This window comes from Hemitrygon akajei, chromosome 21, assembly GCF_048418815.1.
Source record: "Hemitrygon akajei chromosome 21, sHemAka1.3, whole genome shotgun sequence".
NCBI lineage: Eukaryota > Metazoa > Chordata > Chondrichthyes > Myliobatiformes > Dasyatidae > Hemitrygon > Hemitrygon akajei.
This window is the reverse complement of record NC_133144.1, coordinates 61557169-61583637: the sequence shown is the minus strand read 5'-3', so window position 1 is coordinate 61583637 and position 26469 is coordinate 61557169. Positions and strand designations below refer to the sequence as shown.

Below are 26469 nucleotides of genomic sequence, written 5' to 3'. Positions count from 1 at the left end.
CGACGTATATGATCTGAATGTTTGTATTAACCTTACGTTTGTGCCCCTTTTTGAATAAAACGTTTGAAAATAGTAGCATCAGACTCAGCTGATCCATCTATCTTTGCTGGTAAGTTACCTGGTTACGGGGTTTTCGTAACAAGTGGGGGCTCGTCCGGGATTTGAAACCAAACGGGAGGGTCAGTGAATCGGGCTGTAAGTCCAAACGTAAATCTGGTTACGCAGGTAGCCAGACAGGAAACCAGCAAAGATGGGCGTGGGTGAATTTATGAAAAGCCCAACTATGGAGGCGCTAGGGATGGCCACCAAATCAGACTTGTTAAATTTGGGGAAGGGGTTAAACCTCGCAGAGGTGAAGTCGTCCATGAAAAACCGGGAGGTGCGAAGGGCCATAACTCAGTATTACATTGGGGAGAATGTGTTTGAAGCAGAGGAGTTGGAAAATATCCCTGAAAAAGTACCCGCTGGTACGACGGATCAGTTAGAGATAGAGAGATTACGGTGGGAACATGAAATTAAGTCAAAAGAGCTAGAAGTGGTCGGGAGAGAGAAGGAACGAGCAGAGACAGAGAAACAAAGGATCCATGAATTGGAGCTGGACAGGCGAAGGCAAGAGCGAGGAGCTCAAGGGATAGAGAGAGAGGAGGGGTTTGATGTTAGTCGGGAGCTGAGATTAGTACCTCCGTTCGAGGAGACGGATGTTGATAGTTATTTCTTGCTTTTTGAAAAGGTGGCAGTGAACCAGAAGTGGCCACAAGAGCAGTGGGTCGCGTTGTTACAAAGTGTGTTAGCAGGAGGGAGGATTTGGGCAGCCATGATGCCGACCCGCCGACCGGCGAGTACGGTGGCCCCGCCCCTGGAGTCCCAAAGCTGTCGCGCATGCGCGGTCACTCGCAGCCTGTCGAGAAAAGCAGCTGAGAACGAGAGCAGTTTAAATCGGGCCAGTAGTGATTTGGCCAAGACGTTTTTACCGACCCTATACCACGAGGGTTCTGAGGGTGGTAAAACAGAAAGTAGTAAAGTGAAATGGGGTAAGGGTAAGGAGATAGCCCTCCCCTTAGTGAAGAGAAGGGTCCTAGAGGTAGGAAATAAAGATGAGAAACGGATAAAGCTGTTAAAAGGTCCAGAGGTGGACCTGGATGATCTGTCTGGTTTGGCAGAATTGTTTGGAGAAGTTGAGAGTTCTAAAGGTGGTCTCGATGGTCCCGAGAGTGAAGTGAGGGCAGTCTTAGAGAGGAAGGGTATCCTTGCTGTGGAGAAGTCAGCTGAAATGGCCGAGGAGGTTGTTTCAGCTCGCAGGGTTGCGCCTTCCCCAACGGGGGGCTGCCTAGAGAGTAACTGGAAGGAACGGGGGACGTTAGAATTTGGAAAAGGTACGGGTGTTGAAAGCCTGGAAGAGGCCAATGTCCCGTTTGAGTGTGTCCAAGATGGGGATGCACGTGGTGCTGACCCTGGTAACGAAGCTCAGGGGAAGTCTGAGGTATTTGATTCGGGGGAACGGGGCGGCCATCCTCGTGAGTCAGATAGACCTGGTTCGGGGAAAAAGGGGTTAACCTTGGGAAGTGTGAGTTCCCAGAGGGTTGTACAGAAGGGGGTCTTCAGAGTTAATGTGGAGTTTACGAATGGGGAGATAACTGTTGTTGTGGAGGGAGACGGGAAATCTGTAATTCCCAAATCGAAGGAAGAAAATTTAATGTCTGGATTGATGTCAGAAGCAGCAACCAGGCTGCAGAGACAATGGCTTGGTAACACGGTGCCTGCGAATCAATTACAGGTTGATTTGGAATGTAAAGGTGCCCCACACGCTATTGTTATTCAAGAGGGTGCTGTGAAAAGGCAGAATTTGAAATGCTGTTTGGACCAAGAGTTTAAACTGAAAGCTAATAACATGCAGGGTCCTGAAGATAAAACCAACAACTTGCTTAAAAATTAAAGAATTGTGTGGAAAAATCGGAAAATGGTCTAAGTTTGGAACACATTGTTGATAAAATAACTCATATGAAAGGAGCAGGCGAAAGCCTATTCCACACTGGTGCACAAGCTTAACTGGAAACGGGGCGAGGGTTGACGGGATGCCATTTTAAATAACAGGATCTGGTTTTAAGGGATTTCGACAAAGTATGTGAATAATAGACAACCCCATGGAAGATTGACTGTTAAGTTTGAAAGTAACATAAAAATTTGTCTTTTGCATTAACCTTTGTAGATGTATGTAAGCTAAGATCACACCTCCTTAGTTATGTTGCTGAAGAAAGCAAATAAATAAGGTGGTTATTGAGCTGAAGTTTGATGCTACCAGGCGTTAGTATGGCACATGAGGTTAAGGTATTAAAGAAAAGGGGCACTGTACTTGTTACCTGTTTAGATACTGACTTGGATGTATAACAGTAGTACTCTGTGAAGAGAAAAGCTTGTGTAGTATGTAGATTCAAAAAAAAATAAATTCCTGTGTCAACCTGGTTTTAACCACTGGTTAAAAACCCATTATGGGGGGAGGTGTTATGCCGTTGGCCCCCTCCTTTGTGAAAATCGCAAGAACTCTAGTTAAGGGGGGTCAACTGACCCAAGAGAGAGAGAGACGTGCGAAAGACCACGTTCTCCCAAGAAGCAGAATAAAAAGTGACTTTGACTATTGTCTCATGGAGACCACCTGAAAAGCCCTCGGGCAAAGTGGGCTGGTTGAGAGAGAGATCGCATTACCTGCAACTTGATTGACACCTGCGATCCCGTGAAGAAGTATAAAGGCAGGTCTGAGGGGAGGACCCTCAGACGCACCAAGGAGACACCAAGGAAGCATGATACCGATTCCCGTGGGAGCAGGAAGCCATTTTTTTTTAGGAGGCCACGTGCGTCAGATTCCGGATCGGGAATCTGTGGCTGAAGCCAAAGGAAAATCGCTTTTAGCTAACAACTGATTCCAGGGAATTGTTTCGCAAAGACAACGGGCAAGTGTTCTTTCTTTCACCAGTCCTCTCTCTCTCCAACACGTGAAATGCCAGCGGTTCCCAAACGGAAAAGACTGCAGATTTCTAAGTGACTTTAATATTCAATTGGACTCAGTATTACCCCTAGACAACTATAGAGCTTATTTCTGATTAATTATTATTACACCGGTGTTTTAGATTGAGTATTGACGACGTATATGATCTGAATGTTTGTATTAACCTTACGTTTGTGCCCCTTTTTGAATAAAACGTTTGAAAATAGTAGCATCAGACTCAGCTGATCCATCTATCTTTGCTGGTAAGTTACCTGGTTACGGGGTTTTCGTAACAGTGGCGACACAGTCATGGGTAAACAGGGAGTAAAGGAGCGGTCTCAGTACCCAGCCCTGAGGGCTCCTGTGTTGAGAGTCAGAGGGGTGGAGGTGAAGGAGCCAGTATATATATTTGTGCTGGTTATATTATAACGATTAAAAGGAAATTAGGCCATCTCACTTTCATACTTCCAAAAAAATTTCTGCTTGCATTATCAATAGAGCAACATCTGAGTGTTAACTCCAATACTTCAGTATGTTCCCTAGGCTGAGGCATTAATGCATACTGTGATCACCTACGCAGTCAGAACTGCCATTTCTTATCTAAGGTTTTGGTAGCATTGAGTTGTCATTTCTTTGGGACCTACAAATACTGCTTAACTTGAGCCTGTCTGTGAGCTGCAACTTGCTGAGCATTGCTGGCTCCGGTGTCGGGATGATATATATATATATATAGTGTCACCTTCCTGTCAGCTTGACCCAGTCTGGCCATTCTCCTGTGTCCTTTCTCATTAACATTTTGCCCACAGAACTTTTGCTCACTGGATTTAATTTTTGTTTTTTTGCACTGTTCTCTATAAATTGTTCTACGTGGAAAAACCCAGGAGATCATCAGTTTCTGAGATAATCAAACCACCTTGTCTAGCACCCACAATCATTCCATGGTCAAAGCCACTTGGATCGCACTCCTTCCCCATTCTGATGTTTAGTCTGACGAACAACTGAACCTCTTCACCTGCACACTTTTCTATATTGAGTTGCTAACACATGATTGATTAGATATGTGCATTATGATCAAGCATAGAGGTCATTTCTTTAAATAGGACAACTTACAAATATTATATTTTCTTCCAGGATGGACCAGGAGTTCTGTAGAAGACATAGTATGTCTGAGGTCAAAGATGAAAATGGGTCTGTTAAGACTCTATCAGCAGCAGCGAGAAGATCATTCTTTCGGAGAAAGCAAAAACATAAACGGAATAATTCAAAAGATGGAAAGGAGATGTTGGCCCTTGATGCCATAAGCACTGATTCTATACCTTTGTTGGAAGGTATTTTGTTCAATTACAGTAAGAAATCTTACTTCATTAATAAAGCTAAGGAGCATGAAATAGATAGAATGATAAGATGTAGCTGGTCTTGAGAAGTCTAGCTTCCAAGTTGCTTGGTTGTCTGGATAATGTGGAGTGTGATAAAACCTGGTTAAATTTACTATCCACGTTAATTTTAGGGCTGGTTTCAAAGGAGTCAACAAATGCTTTTGTTGGAGTGGTGACACAAAAATAGGTTGGATAGGAAGTTGTGAAGATAACATACGGATTTAGAGAGATTTAGATAGGATATTTATATTAAGATAAAGCAGGTAAAGATAGGTACACTCAAGGATAAAGGAGGGGAATTTGTGCTTGGAGTCAGAGCAAGTAGCTGAGGCACTAAATATGTAAGGCAGAGTGAGGCATGCTAATACACTGAGATTAAGGAGAAGGTATTGCTGAGTCTTCATAAATGGATGAATCCCCAGGGCCTGATGGCATATATCCCAGAATACTGAAAAGAAGCAAGTGAAAAGATTCCTGGGGCTTTGACAAAGATCTTTCTGTCCCCACTACCAACAGGCAAGTTCCCAAAGGACTGGAGGGTAGCACATGTTTGAGCCTTTGTTCAAGAAAGGAAATGTGGATAATTCAGGTAATTATAAGTCTGAGACTCACGTCAGTGGTAAGGAAGCTGTTGGAGGGGATACTGAGGGATAGGATTTATGCACATTTGGAAAGGCATAGCCGGCTTAGGGATAGTCAGCATGGCTTTATGCAGGGTAGGAGATATCCTACAAACATGATCGAGTTTTTTGTGGAGATGACAAAGGAGCTTGTTGAGGATAGGGAGTGAACAGTATCTACACTGAATTTCTATTTATAAGTGAAGAGGCAAAGATCTGTCAATTGGAATTTAATGTGGAAAAATGTCGAATTTGCCATTTGGCAGAGAAAAATATTATGCTTATATTCTAAACTATGAGAGATTATAGAACCGTCGAGTGTATAGGAATCTGAGAGTATCGTGGAGCAAGATTTGCAAAAGGTTAGTATGCAGGCCGTACACATAACAAAAGCTAACAATATTATCAAATGGGAAAGTATGGAAGTTATGTTTCAGTTAAACAGGGTATTGATTAGGACCACTGAGGGAGTATTGTGCACAGTATTGGTCTCCTTGTTTACATCAATATATTAATGTATTGGAAGCAATTCAGACAGGGTTGGTAGACTGCTATCTGGAATGAGCAGTTTATCTTGTGATGCAAATTTGGACAATCTATGTTAGTACCTGCTTGAGTTTAGAAGAGTAAGAGGAAACTTGGATTGAAATATCCATTTAGGATTTGTCTGTCAGCCATTGTGTTTAGATGTTATATGGATGTTATTTTTCATTTTTCTTTGCTAGATTCTGGAAGTTTTGCATATCAGAGAGTGCAGAAAATCGAATGCACTTCCCCAAGACCTGTGCTTATCCTGGGACCATTAGTGGATGCTGTGAAGGATATGCTTGTGAAAGAATCTCCTGGAAAATTCTGCAGATGTCCATTAGGTAGGTTTAAATGAATTGTTTGTAATATTAAGATTTATAATTGTACTTACAGTATTTTGGGGGTATATTGAAATTTGATTCTTAGTACAGTGGATTCTGGTTAATTGAGACACATCACGGCCAGTACATTTTGGTGATGTACCAAATCTCCTCAGATAAACGAAATTTCATGGAAATAGTTAAACAGGTATAAAAAAGACAAACTACCAATTGAGTAACAAGTTATGTATTTAAGTGAAATACAGAGCAAATTAGAACAGTACTATTAGAATAGTACTATTCAACTGTATTGGTTCCTAATAGTTATTGATGGAGGAATGCATCCAGTGTTACACTGCCATGTTCTTTTGATTGACTGTAAATGAACAAGACAGTGCAGATACCTGGTGTAGATAATGGACTGCCTTCATACAATGCTTTCAATGATTGCATCTTCCAAATCTTCATTTTCATTGTACCATTCAAGATGATTGACAATACCTTCAAATTTTTCATAGTTCCTTACTTGTTGAAGTGGGGAAATCATTTCATTTTCACTCATGGTCATTTCTGACATCACCAAACCCGAATGCCTAAAAACACAGTCAGCAAAGTAGTTCTGAATAACAAGCTCTTGTGGCCTCATACTGCTCAATTACACACATTAACCAACCAATTAACCTACTAATCTGTATCACTTTTGAATGTGGGAGGAAACCCTTGAGATCATGTGGAGAACATACATACTCCTTCCAGACAGCGACAGAATTGAACCTGGGTTGCTGGCACTGTAATAACATTATGCTAACTGCTACAGTACTGTGCTGTCCTATACTACCACTGTTTGGTTAATAGAAATTTGCCTTTACATAAATCACAAATCACTATCAAAAAATTTGAGATGTGGAATAAAATTACCTCTAACAGAATTTATGTGGGGAAAGAAATAAACACATTTTGTTTCCCTTGTCTCAAATGCAGGATGTTACACATGACATAACCTGACATTACAGGAAAATCTAAAGTGGGCTGATTTCTCAGGATGCAGCTCCGCTGACATCCCCACCCCAAAACCACCCTCCATAATCAGGAGGCTGCCTGTTTTATTTAATGGGAAGAGTGATGAGAGTTGAAGGGAAATTAGTAGAGTAGCTAAAAATACTGAACAATTTTTGTCATCAATTTAAGAGTCCTACACTATGTATAATATTGCTAAATGATCTGAACGTGATTGTTTATACCCATAGTATCATTTAGCCCGTATTTTACAATTCCTTTCTGAGACAAGTTAACAAAGACAGGCCAGTTAGGCAAAAGTATGGTCACAGATGAGTTACATAGAAAATGACTAGGCAGTTAGGGGGTAGTTAAGATTTGCTATTGTCAACTGTGAGATTAGGTTGCACCTTTCGATACACTCCTTGCAATCTTATCACTGTTTGTGTTTTTTTTATTTTAAGACTATAAGACATAGGAGCAGAATTAAGCTATTTGGCCATCATGGCTGATTTATTTTCCCTCTCAACCTCATTCTCCTGCCTTCCCCCCATAACCTTTGACACCCTTGCGGTTATTAGTTCTACTGATTCACTATTCTTTGGCTAAAAAAATTCCTTGTCATGTCTGTTCTAATGGGACACACAGTACTTGTACTCTGAGACTCTGCCCTCTGGTCCTAGACTCCCCCACTATAGGAAACATCCTCTCTTTTGTATGAAATTCAACATTCTTCTGATGAAGACTGTTGATGTATTTTGTGTCCTTCAAGCCTATGCTATAGAAATAGGACAAAACAATTCTTCTTTTCAAGCATTGTTTACCATTTAGAGTTATCACACCGATCTTCTCCCTCAAAATCATCTTTCTATTCTATATTCATATACTTTGATTGATCAATATTCCCCCTACATGTGTTCAAAGCTGACCATCTACAGAGAACATTTGTACAGAGAATTTAAAACCCTTTACTGAATGGAGTTTGGCCTTTAAATGAAGAAATTTCTAACAGAACCATTCCTTATTTTGAAACTGCAACTTCTAGCTCTGGATTATCCTGCTAGTCAATCCACCTAGAAAATTTGATTTAATGTAGGTCAACTACGATTCTAATAAATTTAGGAGAGTGTAGGTCTACTCTACGCAATTTTTCCACAAAGGTCAGGTTTCTTTATTCCTAGAATCAGACTGCTGAGTCTTTGTATTCTCCGTAAGGCAAGTATATCATTCCTTAAGTAAAAAGGACCTTGTGATTTTATCATAGTCCTGTGTAAATGCAAATTGACTTCCTTTTCTTGTACATCCATGCCTTTGTAATAAACACTAGCAGACTACTTGTTTTCCTATTTGCTTGCAGAGCTTTGCATGTTAAGAGTTTTTGTCCACATGGTACCCAGAAATAATTTCAATTTGCTGTTTTTTTAAATGTTTAAGTCTTGTATCTATCACTGTCCATTATGATATGTCTGGAATTTGATTACTTCATTAAGATAGTGCAGGCAATCTTCAGATAAATCTATAGTCCCATACTTAAAAGCAGCAAGTACACACAAATCACCAACATTTGAAAGAGAGTATCATTTTAGATGTAACACTAATTATATAGCAGTATAACACTCATAAAATGTTGATGTACTCAGCAGTCAGGTAGCATTGAATTGAATTGACTTTTTTTCTTACATCCGTCACATACATGAGGTATAAAAATCTTTGTTACATCTCCATCTAAATGCGCAATGTGCAATCATAGTAATTTATTATAAATTGAACAGTAAATGTAATATAGAGTACACTCAGATCAGCGTGAGTTCATCAGTCTGATGGCCTGATAGAAGAAGCTGTCCTGGAGCCTGTTGGTCCTGGCTTTTATGCTGCGGTACCGCTTCCCAGAAGGTAGCAGCTGGAATAGACTGTGATTGGGATGACTTGGGTCCCCAATGATCTTATGGGCCCTATTTACACACCTGTCCTTGTAAATGTCCTGAATCATGGGAAGTTCACAACTCCAGATGCACTGGGCTATCCGCACCACTCTCTGCAGATTCTTGCGATTAAGGGAGGTACAGTTCCCATACCAGGCAGTAATGCAGCCAGTCGGGATGCTCGCAATTGTGCCCCTGTAGAAGGTTCATAGGATTTGGGGGCCCAAACCAAACTTCCTCAACTGTCTGAGGTGAAAGAAGCACTGTTGTGCCTTTTTCACCACACAGCTGGTATGTAGAGACCACATGAGATCCTCTGTGATGTGGATGCCGAAGAACTTGAAGCTGTTTACCTTATCAACCCTTGGTCCATTGATGTCAATAGGGGATAGCCCGTCTCCATTCCTCCTGTAATCCACAACCAGCTCCTTTGTTTTTGCGACATCGAGGGAGAGGTTGTTTCCTTGACACCACCGTGTCAGAGAGATGACTTCTTCCCTGTAGGCCACTTAGTTATTGTTTGAGATAAGGCCAATCAATGTAGTGTCATCAGCAAATTTAATTAGCAGATTGGCGCTGTGCGTGGTGATACAGTCATGAGTATACAGGGATAAAGGAGGTGACTCAGTACGCAGCCCTGAGGGGCTCCTGTATTGAGCATCTGTGGAAAAGAAAAAGTTGATGTTTTGGGCCAAGACCCTTCATCAGGACTGAAACGGAAGGGGGAAGAAGCCAGAATAAGCAGATGTTAACTCTAAGAATGGTTATTTAATTAGATTAGATTAGAAACTTCAAATGTTATTATGAGAGTTGTTATCATTTATGGTCATCTGGGATGGAGGGCATGTTATAAGTGAATGAGACCAATAATCACTTCTGTTTAGAAGAACGAGGGGTTATCTCATTTGGAGAACTCTTAAGGAGTGTTGGAAAGTGGATGCAAAGTTGATGTATCTAGAAACAGCAGTCACCTTCTCAAATTAATTAGCTGTGTTAATGAATCAGGACAGTGTTAAGGAAGCAACTTACTTATCCTGAGAGAAATGGATCTTTTAAATTATCTATCTGAAAGGACCAGAGACTTGAATTTCTCAGTGTGTTGAACATTAATTTTTAGATTTTCAAGGGAATCATGGGGTGGGGGTTGGTGCTGAGATCAAAGATCATATTTAATCGCAGAGCATGAGAATTTCTCCCCCCTCTTCATCCTTCTGCCTTCTTCCAATCTGTATTCTGGTTATCCACTCATTCCTTCTCTTCTCCCTCACCTGCCCATCACCTCTCTCTGGTTCCCCTCCTCCTTCCCTTTATTTCATGGTCCACTGACCTCTCCTCCTCCTTCTGACCTTTATCTCTTCTATCTATCCCCTCCCAGGTTCTTCATCCTCCCTCCCCCACCCACCCACTTTCTCCTCCATCTATCATCTGCTAACTTGTATCCCTTACCCTTCTCTCACGTTATTCTGATTTCCACCCCTTTCCTTTCTAGTTCTGATGAAGGGTCTTGGTACAAAACCTTGACTGTTTATTCCTCTCCATAGATGCCACTTGACTTACTGAGTTCCTTCAGCATTTTGTGCATGTTTCTCCTGGATAAGATCCTGATTTCTTCCATCTACTCAAGTTTTCTCAGGTCCTTGGACATAGTAGCTGCCTCTCCAACTGGGAATGTTTGTCTGTACCACATGACTAACCTTTAACATTTCTACATCTGCCAGAGATGGATACCATTAAAATTGTCCATCACTCACTAATAAATAATTTTCAAAAGGTTTTTCCAAGATGGTAGGGCCCCATAGTAGGTAACATAATAGAGACCTATGATGCTCCCAGAAGGTTACTCATAGAGAAGTACAGTATAGAAACAGGCCCTTCGGCCCAACAGGCCCACGCCAAAACCATTTAAATCGCCTACATCTTACGATCTCCACCGGGAGCATAGCCTTCCATGTACCTATCCAAACTTAAATGCTGAAATCGAGCTCACACGTACCACTCTTGTTGGCAGCTCATTCACAACCCTGAGTGATGAAGTTTCCGCTCATGTTCTCCTTAAATTTCTCACCTTTCACCCTTAACCAATGACCTCTGGTTGTAGTCCCATCTAACTCTAGTGGAAAAAGCCTGCTTGCTTTTACCCTATCTGTACCCCTCATAATTTTGTATAACTTGAGGTTAGTTCACTTCCAGGCATTGATTTTTTTTATGCCCTTAGTTTTATTTCAGCTTTTTAAAAAAACAGATATTTCCTCCTCCTACCAATGCATGTTTGACTTGCAGTATTTGTTTGGAGGAATAACTTAAAATTTTCATTTCATTTGGAAACTCAAGAGACTGCAAATGCTGACTGTGGAGCAACATAAAAAGAGAAACTCAGTAGCTGAACCAGCATCAAATGGAAGGAAGTGGAGTCCAGGTGAAGGGTCTCGACTTGAAATGTCAATCGTCCATTTCCCTCTTGATGCTGCCTGACACACTGAGTTCCTCCAGCGCTTTTTGTATCACTTCCATTCAAAGCCACCTTTCAGAACTTGCTGTCCATTTTCAGAAGATAACAGTGAAGCCTCATTGTTAGTTGAAGTCCACGGTACATTTTAATATTACATTACAAAATACTTGTAATGTGATTATGTCAGCACAGTAGCATGGCGGTTAGCACATCACATCACTTTACAGTGCCAGCTGTAAGATCGGTGTTTTGATTCCCACAGCTATTTGTAAGGAGTTTGTACGTTCTCCCCATGACTTCGTAGGTTTCCACCAAGTAAAAAGATGTACGGTTATAGTTAGTAGGTTTTGAGCATTCTGTGTTGGCACCAGAAGTGTTCTGACACTTGTGGGCTGCCCAGCACAATTCTCACTGATTTGATTTGATACAAATGACACACTTCACTGTATGTTTCAATATACATAGGACAAATAAAGCTAATCATACTATTTTTCTATCTGAAGACCAAGCTGTTCCATGTATTAATTTCTTCTCCCCTCATTTTTTTTCCAGAGGTTATGAAAGCTTCACAGCAGGCCATTGAACGAGGAGTAGCAGACTATCTCTTCATCGATTATAAGAGGAGGAGTGGGCATTTTGATGTCACAACTGTTGCCTCCATAAAAGAAATAACTGAGAAGGTGGTTCTCTCATCTCTATATAGTTTGATTATTTCTGTTTCTGGATCATAAATTGTGCTAAGTACAGATATTACATTACTTTAAATATATGCGCCATGGCATTTTAGCTAATTTCCAGTCCTATTAGTAAATTTAAACTAGGTTTGCATTTTGTATTATGTTGAAGACAGCATCATTCCTGCTTTGTAAAGCATAGAGTAGTCTCACGAGTAATTTTAGTTCAAGATTTAAACTAGATTCAGAGTTTGGCAGAGAAGAAAAGTGATCTTTTTCAATTATAAATTCACTTATTCCTACCATGTTTTTAATACCAGTGCTTCAAGATATATCAAAGAGACTAACAAAGGCATCATTTTTTATACAGGCCACTTTCTGTAAGACATCTTCAGAAGATTAATTTAGGTCTACTGATCTAATATTTATGAGCATCCCCTTGATGTAATTATTTCTAAAAGTAATTCCAGTAAGTTGAGGGAGGGAGAAGATTACTGATTGTTTACGCTCCATCTACACTGCACAGTAAAATACAATCAAACAAGTTTGTACCCGGCGGCTGAATGATTTTCTTCCCCCTCAGCACTGACAAAGTCAGCAGGTTGCTGAGCCATTTTCCATTGTCCTCACTTCCATAATCAATGTTATACTTTGCTGTGCAAAGATAATTTTACAAGGGAATTAATTTAAGTACGTGGTTCTTAGATAGCTGTTTGGTTTCATTTTTCTTCAAAGGTAGTGTCCAGAAAGTTAATGTTTTCAAAATTAGAATTGGTTTTCAGAGGGCAAGTTGCAGAAAATTGGTTCCAACATCTCATAAATTAGTATAAAAAGACGAGTTGTATTATTGCGAGAGTCTATATTTTGTTACTGGGTTATAAGCACACAACAGCTTTGTCAGATGATTATTGAAGCACAGTACCTGATAACATTTAATAGGAAATCGGATTAGTGTTTGGATATGATATAAAAGAGTGCACAGCTGGGTGGTGAAGTGGACGTGTTAGGCACTCCTTCTCTCCACCAGCCTGCTGGTCACCCTTGGGCAAAGTTACCCTCCCACCGATCAGGGTCACGTGAAGCTGTGGGAGCAGGTGGCGGTTAGTCGTACTCTGATTAAACCAGTGCAGGTATGACGTTCTGACCGTTCTTTTGGTTACATTACTGTACTTATCTATGTTTTGATAACCAACTTTTGACCTTGTTTGTAGGACTGCCACTGCTTGTTAGATATTGCACCGCATGCTATAGAGCGTCTTCACCGAATTCACATCTACCCAATTGTCATATTCATACGGTACAAGAACCTAAAGCAAATCAAGTGAGTGGTTAATTATCAATTATTAAAACTTTGTTTTGTGATTTTGCAAAAATTCTACATAGTTTTAAAGCAAATGAGGATACGTTGGTAAATTTTTGCACTTGGCAAAAGTCTATTTAAAAAGAAAATAAATTAGCGGGAGCTTTGGAAAAGTTCTGCATATCCCATTTTTAAGACTGGGTAACATGCTCTCTTTACATAGAAGTACATATTAGGTCAGCTCCAAGTGGTTTTGTGTTTTATTGAGGGTTAATACACAATGTGATAAAGGGGACAATCTAATAACACAATTATTGTCAGTGCTTTAATGTCATAATACAAAAGACTGACAGTGATTTAAAAACAAAAAATTGACTTACTAGTAGCAAAATAAGTTGATAACGATGTGCTTTAAAGAATATTAAAGAGCGCTACAATGTTATAAAATGGTTCAATGGTTCCATTTAAACACATTGATGAAGGAAGAGCAGTAGATGTAGTGTCAGTCACCAGTGGAGTGCCTCAGGGATCTGTTCTGGGCCCCTTACTCTTAGTGATGTGTGAGTTGAGCCCATGGTATTTCAGGAAGGATTCTAGCACCGATTCTAGTGGCTGATTGGCAGGCGGCAAAGAGTGAGAATAAAGGGAGCCTTTTCTGGTCAGATTCTGGTGACTAATCGTGTTCCACAGGGATCTGTGTTGGGGCCGATTCTTTTTATATTATATGGCAGTGATTTGGATGGTGGAATTGATGGCTGTGTTGAAAGCTTTGCAGACAATATGAAGATAGGTTGAGGGACAGGTAATTTTCAGGAAGTAGAGAAGCTAGAGAGAGAGGGGTATCACTCTTTCCACAGCGAGAGGGGAGATTGGCAATTCACAGTTTCAGTGTTAGTCTGCAGCTTTGCTTATTATGACAGCAGCGTACACTGATGTTCGGATAGCATATTTTTTTGTTCACCAGTTTGGGTTCCCTATTTCATTGTGTGATCTAGCAGTTTCTCCAGAGATAAAGGAGATCAGAGCCACATTATGTTTACTCAGTTCCTATCAAGTTTTCAGTCAGGAAAATACAGTGATGTGTGTTCTTAGGTAAGGCAGAGTTGACAGAACATTGGAGAGACGGAGGATAAAAATTAGAAAAACACAAAAATTTTAAGGGCTCCAAAGGCTAAAAGAATCTTTTGGTCATCTGAATGAAATAAATCAGCATTTCCCAAAAGAGCGAAGCCATGAGGTAAATATAGCAAATAAAATAGTTATTGGTCAGTGTTACAATCAAGAATGTGGTGGAACCTTAGTTCCCTCTGGCAAGGAACTCGAACTAGTTCCTACACAACACACTCAAAATTCTGGAGGAACTCAGCAGGTCAGGCAGCTACCATGGAAATGAACAACCAACTGATGTTTCGGGCTGAAACCCTTCTTCAGGATTCATGATTCTTGCACAACTCTTTTAAATTATTTTCTGAGGAATGATTCGTAAGTCTGCAAATGATACGAAAATCTGAGTTGTTGTGTACAGAGAAGGTGGTTATTGAAGGCTAAGGCTAATCTTGACAAGTACAGGTAGATGCATTTTGTGAGGTCAGATTGGGGTAGAACACATACAGTAAATGGTAGTGGACTAAGGAATATTGATGAACAGAAAGTCATAAGGGTTCAGTCCTTAGTTCCCTGAAAGTGATGAAAAATTTCATAGGATGGTAAAGAATGCATGCAGCTTCATAGGTTGGAGCACAGAATATGAGTTGCAATGTTATACTGCTACTTTACAAATCACTTGGGGTACGGTGTGCATTTCCCATTGTCATTCTATTAGAATGATAAAGTTGCACTGGAGAGAGTGCAAAAGAGATTCACCACAATGTTGCCTGGATTGGCAAACTTACAGGGAGAGATTCGACTGGATGGATTTGTTTTCCCAAGCTTAAGTGATAACCTGATAAAATTCTACACAATTCTGAGAGGAATAGATATGGTACATAGTCAAAATCTTTATTTCCAGTGGGTGAGAGAAAGTAATTCTAAAGGGGAGCTGAGGGTTAAGTTTTCTTTTGAGATGAAAGAGTTTTAAAGGAGAGTTGAGGGCTATGTTTTCACTCAGAGGCTAGTTGATATCTGGTTTCACTGGTAAAGAAGAAAGTAGAATCAGACAAAATCATTATGGGGCATTTAGAAAGCTCTTAAAAGGGCAAAGCATAGAAGGATACACTCCTCATGGGCATATGTGATTAGTGTAGATCTACTGAAGGGCCTGTTTTACAGGTACATTCACATTTTAGTCCTTTTCCATCATTATTTTGCATTATTTAATCAAATTCATTTGGTGGTATTTCATTACAGAGAGCAAAAGGACCCAATCTTTCTGCGAGACAAAGGTACGCAAAAAAAACATTCCAAGGAACAGTTTGAGGCTGCTCAAAAGATTGAACAGGAATACAGCAAGTTTTTCACAGGTATTCTACCTTTGGTTTTATAAGTAGCATTCCAATTTTGGCATGGTTGGGCAAGGGAAGATTTTTTTTTAAAATAAAGTTGTTGGTTTGTTATTTTATGCATGAAAGTGGTACCTTCTGATTAAGTTCAAAGTCAAATTTATTTTTTACATTTAACTGTACACGTGTATACGGTTGAACGAAACTACGTTCCTCAGGGACCAAGTTTCAAAACAGTACATATATCACATACAGCAAATTAAATAATATTAACACAATAATATTAGGAGATAATAAAAATATTCTGTAGATGTATAATTTGACATAAAATGCTTATATGGCTTATAGTTAAATATACAACAGTACATTTTCATAATAGTGTGTACTGGATGGGAGTCGGGAGTTCAGAAGTCTCACAGGCTGAGAGGAGAAACTGTGCCTGATGGTAGGGGGTCATCAGATTGTCAAGGACCCTTCCTATTCATCCCATAAGCCAGTCCTTCATAAAATTATATAACCTGAATAGTAAATTGCTCAAGTTTAATGCATTGGTTTTTATGATTATGGTGTGTTATAAACTCTTGAAATTTCCTGTCCCAAATAGATTTTAAGGCTTGTAACATACTATAATGATAAAAATAATTAATCGAATCTAAGCTGTTCAATATTAAGGTAATATAATTTTTTAATAAAAGATTAGTGTAACACATGCTTATTGGCATTCTCCAATCTATGTATGAGTAATGTTCCACAAGATTAAGTGTTATTGTTGTAAACTGCAGCCACAGGGGCAGGCTTGACTCACTGGCTCTTTTTGCTCTGCACTAACCATGCAGTGATGCTAGATGGCACTGCCCGATGCAGTTCTGCTATGAATTGGCAACTCTAGTCAACAGCTATAGAAAAACTTGAAACTAAAATTCGTATTGGCTTTGAGTTTCCAATCGATTGCAATTATCAGGCTCTTTACTTTTTTTAAATTGTCCAAGAACCAAGTAAATAGGTTATTTGATAAAGGCTCATACTCGTTTGAATGATGAAAGAAGAAAGTGTCAAAGTTTACAGGATTAATTTATTTGTGTGTTTCAGTGGGGATGAGGTAAAATTCAATATCCCCACATATTGGATACCAGTTACTTCTAACTCAGTGGCCACTTTATTAGATACACTTGCATACCTGCTCATCAATACAAATATCTAGTCAGCCAACCATGTGAAGCAATAACTCAGTCCATAAAGCATACAGATATAGTCAAAAGATTCAGTTCATAAGCACAAGAAAGTCTGCAGATGCTGGAAATCCAAAGCAACATACACAAAATGCTGGAGGAACTCAGCAGGTCAGGCAACATCTATGGAAACGAATAAACAGTCAACATTTTAGGCCCAGACCCTTCATCGGGACTTTCAGGAGACTGAGTTGCTCTTCAGACCAAACATCACAATGGGGAAGAAATGTGATCTAAGTGACTTTGACTGTGGAATGATTGTTGGTGTCACAAAAGGTTATTTGAGTATCTCAGTGTTATGAATGTACCACAGCTCTGCGGGGCCAAAGGGTGCGGGGTAGCCCCCTCCTTTGTGAGAATCGCAAGATCACTATTGAGTCATTCAGGAGACCCAGGAAATGAGAGAAAGACATGCAGAATCCACAAGTCGTTGGAATGTGTCTTGGCCTCCGAGAGGCAGACCCATTGATGCCGGCTATTGTCTCTTGGAGACGGACTTGTGTATTGCATCCTGTACGATGCATCGACGCCCCAGGCAATGAAACGAGGGGGAGGTTGGTGGAGGGATTGCATCATCCCAACCTGATTGACATCTGAGACCCTGTGAGTCAGGATAAAAAGAGGGTCTGTGGGAACAGCCCCTCAAACGCACCAGAAGAAACGCCAGCGATCCCGTAATAGCAAGAAACCAGGGGAAAGGCCACGTGTGTCCGGTTCCATTTGCCCTGGAATCAGTGGGCCCTTTTCCACAGCCGAAAGGTTTTTAGCTAACAACGGGGAAACCAACTCCCAACGACTCTCGAAGGATTGACATCATAAAAGGAATGGGCAAATTTTAAACCCGTCTTTCTCTCCAACCCAAAAGCTGTAGCTTGAATGAACTGAGTGACTTTTATATTTCCATCAGACAATACATTATCCCCTAGACAACGATAGAGCTATTTCTTATTGATTATTATTATACCCGCGCTTTTAGATTTAGTATTGACGACGTGTATTATCTGCATGTTTGCATTGACATTATTTTGTGTATTTTTTTATCAATAAATACTGTTAAAAATAGTACCATCAGACTTCAACGGACCTCTCTATCTTTGCTGGTAAGTGACCCAGTTACAGGGTACGTAACATCAGAAACTGTTGATCTCCTAGGATTTTCACACGCAAGTCTCTAGAATTTACAGAGAATGGTGTGAAAGATAAAAAAATCCAGTCAGAGGAAGTTCTGTGGGTGAAAGTGCCTTGTTAATGAGAGAAGTCAGACAAGAATGGCCAGACTGGTTCAAGCTGACAGGAAGGTGACAGTAACTCAAATAATCATGTGTTACAACAGTGGTGTGCAAAAGAGCTTCTCTGAAAGCACAACACTTTAAACCTGGAAGTGGATGGGCTCAGGAGCAGAAGACCACGAACATATGCACAGGATTTACCTAATAAAATGACAACTGAGTGTGTATGTATTCATGTCTATGCTTTGGATTTGACCTTTTAATTAGTTTTAGTGTATCAGGTGCCTTAAGTATGATGTAACTATTTGTACATAACTATTGTGTGTCTTAATGTATTTACTTTTTTGCCTGGGAGAGAAAAGTCTGAAGATTCTGTAAGCTGTCAATAATGCAAGAACTTATTATTTTGTATTCTAAAGGCCCTGCTGTAATGAAAAATTATTTTGTTGTTTAACTAAACATGACATATAGAAAACTTCCAAATTTGATGTGTATTAAATACATATTCTTTACATTTGGATTTTTTTTCTCCTTTGCCTTTTGCTTCTTCTGAGGGGAAAACTGATGTACAAAGTGTGTTATCACTATTCACAGGGTAAACACTAGTTTTAAGGTATGACTGATTTTTGTAAATAGATTTGGAGGATGTTGCTGCAAATGGCACATCCAAGATAATATTCTCAAAATTTGTTCTCATTGCGTCACACTTTAATTACTTAAAATAAGTTAGTCAGATTTCCTCAGGTGGACTGTGCTGCATTCTGGGGGTTTGTGTTTGTGGAATACACTCCACATCGTAATTTCCCACAACATCTGCACGTGTGCAAAGACATTTGAGTAGAGAAGCAATAAGTTTTCGATTGATTGCTTTGTTTTCTGTATAAATTGTGTAAGTATTATTTCACATCTCAAATGTTTGGGTAATGATTTGTGAATTCTGTAAGGTTACCCAAATAGCCGTAACATGAGGCTTACCAGTATTTATAAACATAAGAAAATCTACAGATGCTGGATATCCAAAGCAACACACACAAAGTGCTGGAGGAAGACTGCAGGTCAGGCAGCATCTATGGAAAGGAGTAAGCAGTTGACGTTTCAGACTGAAACTCTGCTTCAGGACTGGAAAGGAAGGGGAGGGGTGAAATAAAGACTGGGAACTTGGTTGATGAGAGATTTAAAGGGCTGGAGAAGGGGGAATTTGATAGGAGAGGACAAAGACCAAAGGGAAGGGGGAGGAGCACCAGAGGGAGGTGATGGGCAGGTAAGGAGATAATGTGAGGGAGGAAAACAGGAATGGTGAAGGAGACGAGAGGCTAATTACCAGAAGTTGCTCCATCATTTTGTGTGTGTGCTGCTCACCTGTATTTATACTGGGTTTGCTTGAGTTTTGTCCTTGACCTGAATAACAGATTCACAGCCAATGATGAGGACCTAATGAGGAGCAGCTCACTGCCTCTTGAAATGTGTGTGAGCAAATTCAGGTGATGAGAACATCAGGCTCAGCTGTCTTAATTTCTGATGTAGAATCACCAGAATATGCTGTCTGATTCATTTGCAAGAAATAGCCACGTTGGAGAGTCCTGTTGCTTCTGTGATTTCAATACCTGCACCCTGTCATGCAGGTACAGCACAGGAGAAAGAAATTGGAAGTTATGAAAAGATAGCTAATTAATTTGGCTTCAACGCAGATTGTATTTATCACCGTTTCTTTGTATATTGTGTTAATTTTATATTGTAACCCACTTCATTTATATTAAGTAGAGAAGAATGCCTCATCACAAGATTAAAATTTTGCACATTGGTAATTTATTCCAAGATCAAAGTAAATTTTATTATCAGAGTACATATATGTCACCACATACAACCCTGAGATTCATTTTCCTGTGACACATTCAGCAAATCTATGGAATAGTAACTATAACAGGATCAATGAAAGATCAAACAGCATGCAGAAGACAATAAGCTGTGCAAATGAAAATACAAATAAATAATGAGAACATGCGATAATGTGTTAAAGAGTCCATAAGGTGAGATCATTCATTGTGGGAACATCTCAATGGATGGGCATGTGAGTGTAGTTATCCCCTTTGTTCAAGAGCCTGATTGTTGAGGGGTAGTAACTGTTCCTGAACCTGGTGGTGCAAGTCCTGATGCTCTTGTACCCTCTACCCGATGGCTCGTGTACCTTCTACCTGATGACAGCAGTGAGAAAAGTGCATCACCCATCTTTGTTTATGTATAGTTCCTCATAAATTCTATTGTATTTCTTTATTTCCCTGTAGATTCCTACAAGAAAAAATCAAGGTTGTATATGGTGACATGTACCTACTTTGATAAATTTAATTTGACTTAAATATTTACTGAGGGGCTGGTGATTCAGAGGCAGGATTGTAATACACCAGCAACAAGGAAAAGATTTCTTCTTATTTGCCTACTTTATACCTTTGGTTTAGAAATCCAGTGTGGTTTATAAACTTTTTTCTGTACCTCTTTGTCTTTTGCAGGTATTGTCCAAGGAGGTAGCCTGCCTTACATTTGCACTCAAATCATGACAGTTGTTGATCAAGAACAAAACAAAGTCCTCTGGATTCCAGCTGGGACTCTCTAGGACCTTGCTCGGGCAGCTCATGCGCTGGTGTGGAATCGTTTAAGCAAATGATTGCTCCATTATGTTTGAATTAAATCTGTCTGAATATTGCGGGTTACACAGAATATAGATAGCGTGCTGGATGGACGTCTGGAGAGCAGAAGTTGTCAACTTTAGAGTGTTGGGCAAATGCTGTTTAAAAAGTCCTGGCATCTACTGTACTGCAATGTAAAAAAAACCCTTCAAATTGGATTTTTACAGGACTGATTTTTAAAAGTATATATTTTATTCTGCCTTTTTGACCCCATTCCCCCCCCATAAGTAAAAGTTGGAGAAGTGATGTTGTAACTTAAACTTAGAAAGACACGTTTACAAATAATAATTCCTAACTGTTTTAAATATTTACTTGAATGTTTTTTAAAATCTTTTTTGTTCTCTTACTCTCCACATTTTGGATAAGACGTCTCTTTAGAATGAGTTTGTGATTGGGCGATACAACAGAGCCCTGATATTCTACTGGCAGGTTAAGTTTTATAAAGATTGGTAGAGTGTGAACTTGTAGCTGGGAAAAGGTATTGTGACTGGTACTATTTGGAGTGAGTTATGAAATGTTTGTGCACTCCCTTGAAGGGCAGACCACTGCGTTTGTTTCTGTTTTTTTAATTGTCTGTCAAATATATTTTTCTGCATGGATCTTGATATGTAAACAGCATAATGTATCTGATCATATTGTATAAACTAATACCTTAATTGTTGGGCCTGATATTGTGTAGCAAGGGGAGTAATGAGCTATTAGATAGGCCTAGCATGCTGATATGACACTTTCTAAAAGCTGTAAATATTGAAGAAACTCATTTTGGTGCAATTTTGCAAGTTATGTTGAGCATTTTTTTTTAAGAAAAGAAAAAAATCAGTGTGTGTAGCAGTCAAATAGATTTATTTAACTTTAAGAAGATATTTCCCTTGGATGATTTGTCAAAGTAAATGTAGTTATAAGGCACAGTAAATAATTGTAGTGTGGCCACTGTCTGGAGAGCAGTTATTGATCTGCATTGCTTATGGATGTTTCTCGTCATATATTGTGCCAAATCGTCAATATTTGTATCCTCTGTTTCATGTTGCACTTGTGAATCCATTTGTGCCTAACACAGGATTGCTCGCGATCCTCCTGTCTGTCTCATGGTTTTAGCTATTCACTGCTGTATCTACCAACTTCAATGCAAATGAATCATTAAAAAACACGGCTGTTCCTCACTTTCCAATAACTCTCGCGTATGACAACCTTTCAGACATTCCACAAAACATGGGCTGCATACTGTAATGAACACACTGTGTCAAAAAGCAAAGTACTGCATTTTAATGGTTAAAAACACTACACAAAAAGATTAAGTCTGCAAATATAATTTTGGCAAGTTGTTCATTTGATTCACACCCTGCAGAGGTAGAACAATTAATTTAATATTTTCTGTAATAACTCCTTCTAGCAGTGAGGAAGTCCCCCTTTGACAAACAAGGCATTTAGTCTCACTGTTAGAATTGGCTCACTAATCAAACCTGAACTCAGCAATTCGGTGACTAGATTCCCAAGCATTCACTGCCAATCTATGTTATTGCAGGGCACAGTCAGTGTGTGACAGAGATGGTACAAGGTGACCAGGTACTGATGTTTTTATTCTGTGCTAAAAGATTACTTTGTATCAACTGTAAAGCAATTGATTAGTACAAGAATAAAGGTCAATTTCTGATATTCATTGTGTGTTATTTCACGTACCCAGTGGATATAAAGTAAGGTTTTTAAAACTTTAGGTCATTTTGGCTCCTCTACAGAGATGTTCAATAAAGACATTGACTAGTGGAGACTAGTGATAAATTCATCTGTGGTGTATTGACCTAAAAGAATGTTATCTTGGCTTAGGTGTATATCAATCGAATTGAGATAATGGTGAGAAGTTTTGTTTGCATGCCACCCACTCAGACCAGTCCATCCATAAGTATTGTGCTGCACCTGAGAAAGTGGGCAGGCAGACCGTGAGGTGCAAGGGTCACGATGAGGTAGATTAGCAGATCAGGAGTTCTTTATCATAAAAGAGAATCTGTTTAAGAGTCCTACAACAGTGGGATGGAAGCTGGCCTTGAGATGTTCTGAGTGTTCTCCAGCCTGATGGGAGGAGAGGGATTCTCAGGTTCGAGGAGCAACAGCTCATATTCTGGGTAACCTCTAACCTGAGAGCATAAACATAGATTTCTCTGATTTTGGTAATTTTTCCTCCCTCCCCTTATCTCTTTTTCTATTCCCTATTCTAACACCCCTGTCCATCCTCACTCTGTTACTCCTCCTCCTCCTCCCCTTTCTTCCATGCTCCACTCTCATCCTCTATCAGATTCCATCTTCTTCAGCCCTTTATCTCTTCCATCTATCATTTCCCAGCTTCTTACTTCATCTCCCTTCCCCTCACCTCACCTATCACCTGCCAGCTTCTACTCCCTCCCCTCCCCCACCACCTAATTCTGGCTTCCCCTTCCTTTCCAATCCTAATGAAGGGTCTTGGCTGAAACATTGACTATTTACTGGTCTCCATCGATGCTGTCTTGTCTAATGAGTTCCTCCAGCATTGTGTGTGTGGCTGAGGCAGCAAAGGTCTCCATGTGTTTGTTTTCCTTTTTGCCTAATTTGCTAGTGTTTTCCTTATGGAAATAGATCATTCATTCCTGTGACACTGTTCTGTCATTCAGCCTCCACAATTCTGTTGGTATTTTTTCAGCTGTGGGTGAAATCCTGGCAGGCAAAAGTGTGAAGTATGGAGATGCCAGACAGAGGAGCCACTTCAACCATAAGATATGGGAGCAGAATTTGGCCCATCAAGTTTGCTCGCCATTCAATCATGGCTGATTTGTTTTCCCTCTCAACCCCGTTCTCCCCATCAGCTTTGATGCCTAGACTAATCAAGAACCTATTAACCCATTGACTGGGCCTCCACAGCCATCTGTGGTAATGATTGAAAGACAAGGGTGAAACCTAGATTACTCAGAGTGATAGTCAAGCCATATGTAAGTGTTGCCAACATTCTGTGGGGTTTTGAATGAGAGGCATTTGCAGCTCTCTGACTACGAAAAGGCAAGTAATTGTTCATCTGGTTAGTAGGGCAAAGCTGAAGAATGGATCACAATCCTGGGACATTCTAGCAGCGATAAAGAGAAGTAGTGGTGGAGCTTGCTCGGAACTTCCTTAAGTTTAGATATCATTTTTGGTTCCATATTATATGGGTTATAGTTTTTACTGCCCTTGTAGATTAATAGAAATGTTAGAAATCTCCTAGCAAAGATTGAGGTGATTTCATATTATCAAGCGTTTGAATTTCAACATATGACTATAAAATCTAGCAGCAGAATTAGGCCATTCAGCCCATCATCATCTTCACCATTCAAAAATGTCTGATTTATTATCCTTCTTAGCCCCATTCTCCTGCCTTCTCCCTGTAATCTCTAATGCCCTGACTAAATCAAGAACCTATAAATGTCTGTTTTAAATCCACCCAATGACTTGGTCTCAGCAGTTACCTGTGGCAATGAATTCCATCAAGTCTCCACCCTCTGGCTAAAGAAATTCCTCCTCATCTCTCATCTACAGGGACGTCTCTATTCTGAGGCTGTGCCCTCTGGTCCTCGACTCCTCCACTGTAGGAAACATCCTTTCCACATCCACTCTATCTAGGCCTTTTCAATATTTAATAGGTTTCAGTTAGATCACCCTGCCTTCTTCTAAACTCCAGTGAGTACAGGCCCTGAGTCATCCAAACATTGCTCATTTGATAACCCTTTCATTCCTAGGATCATATAACCATTACAGCACGGAAACAGGCCATCTTGGCCCTTCTAGTCCGTGCTGACGCTTACACTCACCTAGTCCCACTGACGTGTACTCAGCCCATAGCCCTCTATTCCTTTCCTGTCCATATACCTATCCAATTTTACTTTAAATGACAATACCGAACCTGCCTCCACCACTTCTACTGGAAGCTCGTTCCACACAGCTACCACTCTCTGAGTAAAGAAATTCCCGCTTGTGCTACCCTTAAACTTTTGCCCCCTAACTCTTAAATCATGTCCTCTTGTTTGAATCTCCCTTACTCTCAATGGAAAAAGCCTATCCACGTCAACTCGATCTATCCCCCTCATTATTTTAAATACCTCTATCAAGTCCCCCCTCAACCTTCTACGCCCCAAAGAATAAAGACCTAACTTGTTCAATCTTTCCCTGTAACTTAGGTGCTGAAACCCAGGTAACATTCTGGTAAATCTTCTCTGTACTCTCTATTTTGTTGATATCTTTCCTATAATTCGGTGACCAGAACTGTACACAATACTCCAAATTCAGCCTTACCAATGCCTTGTACAATTTTAACATTACATCCCAACTCCTATACTCAATGCTCTGATTTATAAAGGCCAGCATACCGAAAGCTTTCTTCACCACCCTATCCACATGAGATTCTCAGTAACTTCCTCTGGACCTTCTCCAATGCCATTTTCAGGTTCCGTTTCAAAAAAGAAATCACAATGTAAATGTACAGGAGAAGTAGATTAACAAAAATTGAAGATCTACAGTGGATTGGAAAGAGGAAGGGATTAAATAACAAAGTAGGATTGTAAAAAACAATGGAGAAAGGTACAAAGAAATAACAATAAGACAATGAACAAAGAATATCAGCATAACAATGTGAACTGAGATTAAAGTATGGATCGTGCTTGTGGACAGAACTGTTATGCAGACCCTAATGCAGTATGTCTTACATGTCCTCTGCCTAATTTATTATTTAAACATTTTTATATCCCTTCTTATTGAAACAAATAATACTCTTATGAAAGATGGCAAGATAACTGCTGACTGTTTCCCCTTGTGGGGAATTTAAAACTACAGAATAAATCTTCCTGAAATTAGAATTGGTTTACTAAGTCACATGTACCAAGATGGAGTAAAAGGTTTGTCTTGTATTTTCTTCACACACATCAAATCATTACACAGTGTATTGAGGTGAAACAATCGAAGAATGCACAATAAAGTATAACAGCGACAGAGAAAGTGCAGTGTGGGAAGACAATAAGGTGCAAGATCATAGCAAGGTGGATTGTGAGATCAAAAGTCCATCTTATCAGGCAAAGAAACCATTTAACAGTCTTAAAATTGCTACGAATGTTCTAAATAGGATGTATTATGATTCCTGTGGGTTATGAGTGGCAATGTACACTTTATTTTCACTCAGTATAAGTAGATAACATGATTAACATTTTCCATTGACAAAAAGAACCCTCACTGACAACACAGATGCACCTGTGTGATGGTATCAGGTTCACTGTCTGTATAATTCAGAATTCTAAAGGATTTGTTAAGCCCTCTCCAATGCAGGAGTCTACGAGTTACATCACTAAAGGGAGGTGTGGGATCTCGGTGATTTTCCTGATGCCCGGGGTTCTTCTAGGAGTCCAAGAATGAGTGAAAACTTTGTTGCTTCAAGATCGTTCATTTTAAAGTTTAAACTAAGGAACAGGTACAGAGCATGTGAAATTAAGTACGGAGCTGAGAAACAAAGAAAACAAGATTATGCAAAGATGGCACTTTTGTACTCAAGATAACACCACATTCTTGGGATAAAAAGGACACACAGTCCAGAGCATGTGTGTCATGTGCTAATACTTAGCCAATGGAAAATGAAAAAGGTGATAAATCGTAATGTAACTGCTATGCTGCTATTTGCCAGTAGGTGGAGACAAAATATCACATTTTGTGACAAATATTCTCAAAACCCGTTAAAAGTACAAATTG

The 26469-nt window shown here is 39.8% G+C and overlaps 1 protein-coding gene across 11 annotated transcripts in view; it reads left to right on the top strand.

Annotated features, from left to right (window-relative positions):
• The window catches only part of dlg5a (discs, large homolog 5a (Drosophila)), a 225920-nt gene extending 203525 nt beyond the window's left edge, over positions 1–22395 (top strand). For 6 of the 11 annotated variants that reach the window (XM_073025563.1, XM_073025562.1, XM_073025558.1 and 3 more), the window contains 6 exons: positions 4112–4326; positions 5702–5845; positions 11744–11871; positions 13077–13186; positions 15512–15624; positions 20566–22395. In XM_073025563.1, the coding sequence (XP_072881664.1) occupies positions 4112–4326; positions 5702–5845; positions 11744–11871; positions 13077–13186; positions 15512–15624; positions 20566–20669 (814 nt within the window). In that variant the 3' untranslated portion in view covers positions 20670–22395. The remainder of the gene's footprint in view (positions 1–4111; positions 4327–5701; positions 5846–11743; positions 11872–13076; positions 13187–15511; positions 15625–20565) is intronic. The other 5 variants (XM_073025566.1, XM_073025565.1, XM_073025564.1 and 2 more) reach the window with 1 other exon arrangement.
• Positions 22396–26469: the final 4074 nt, after the last annotated feature.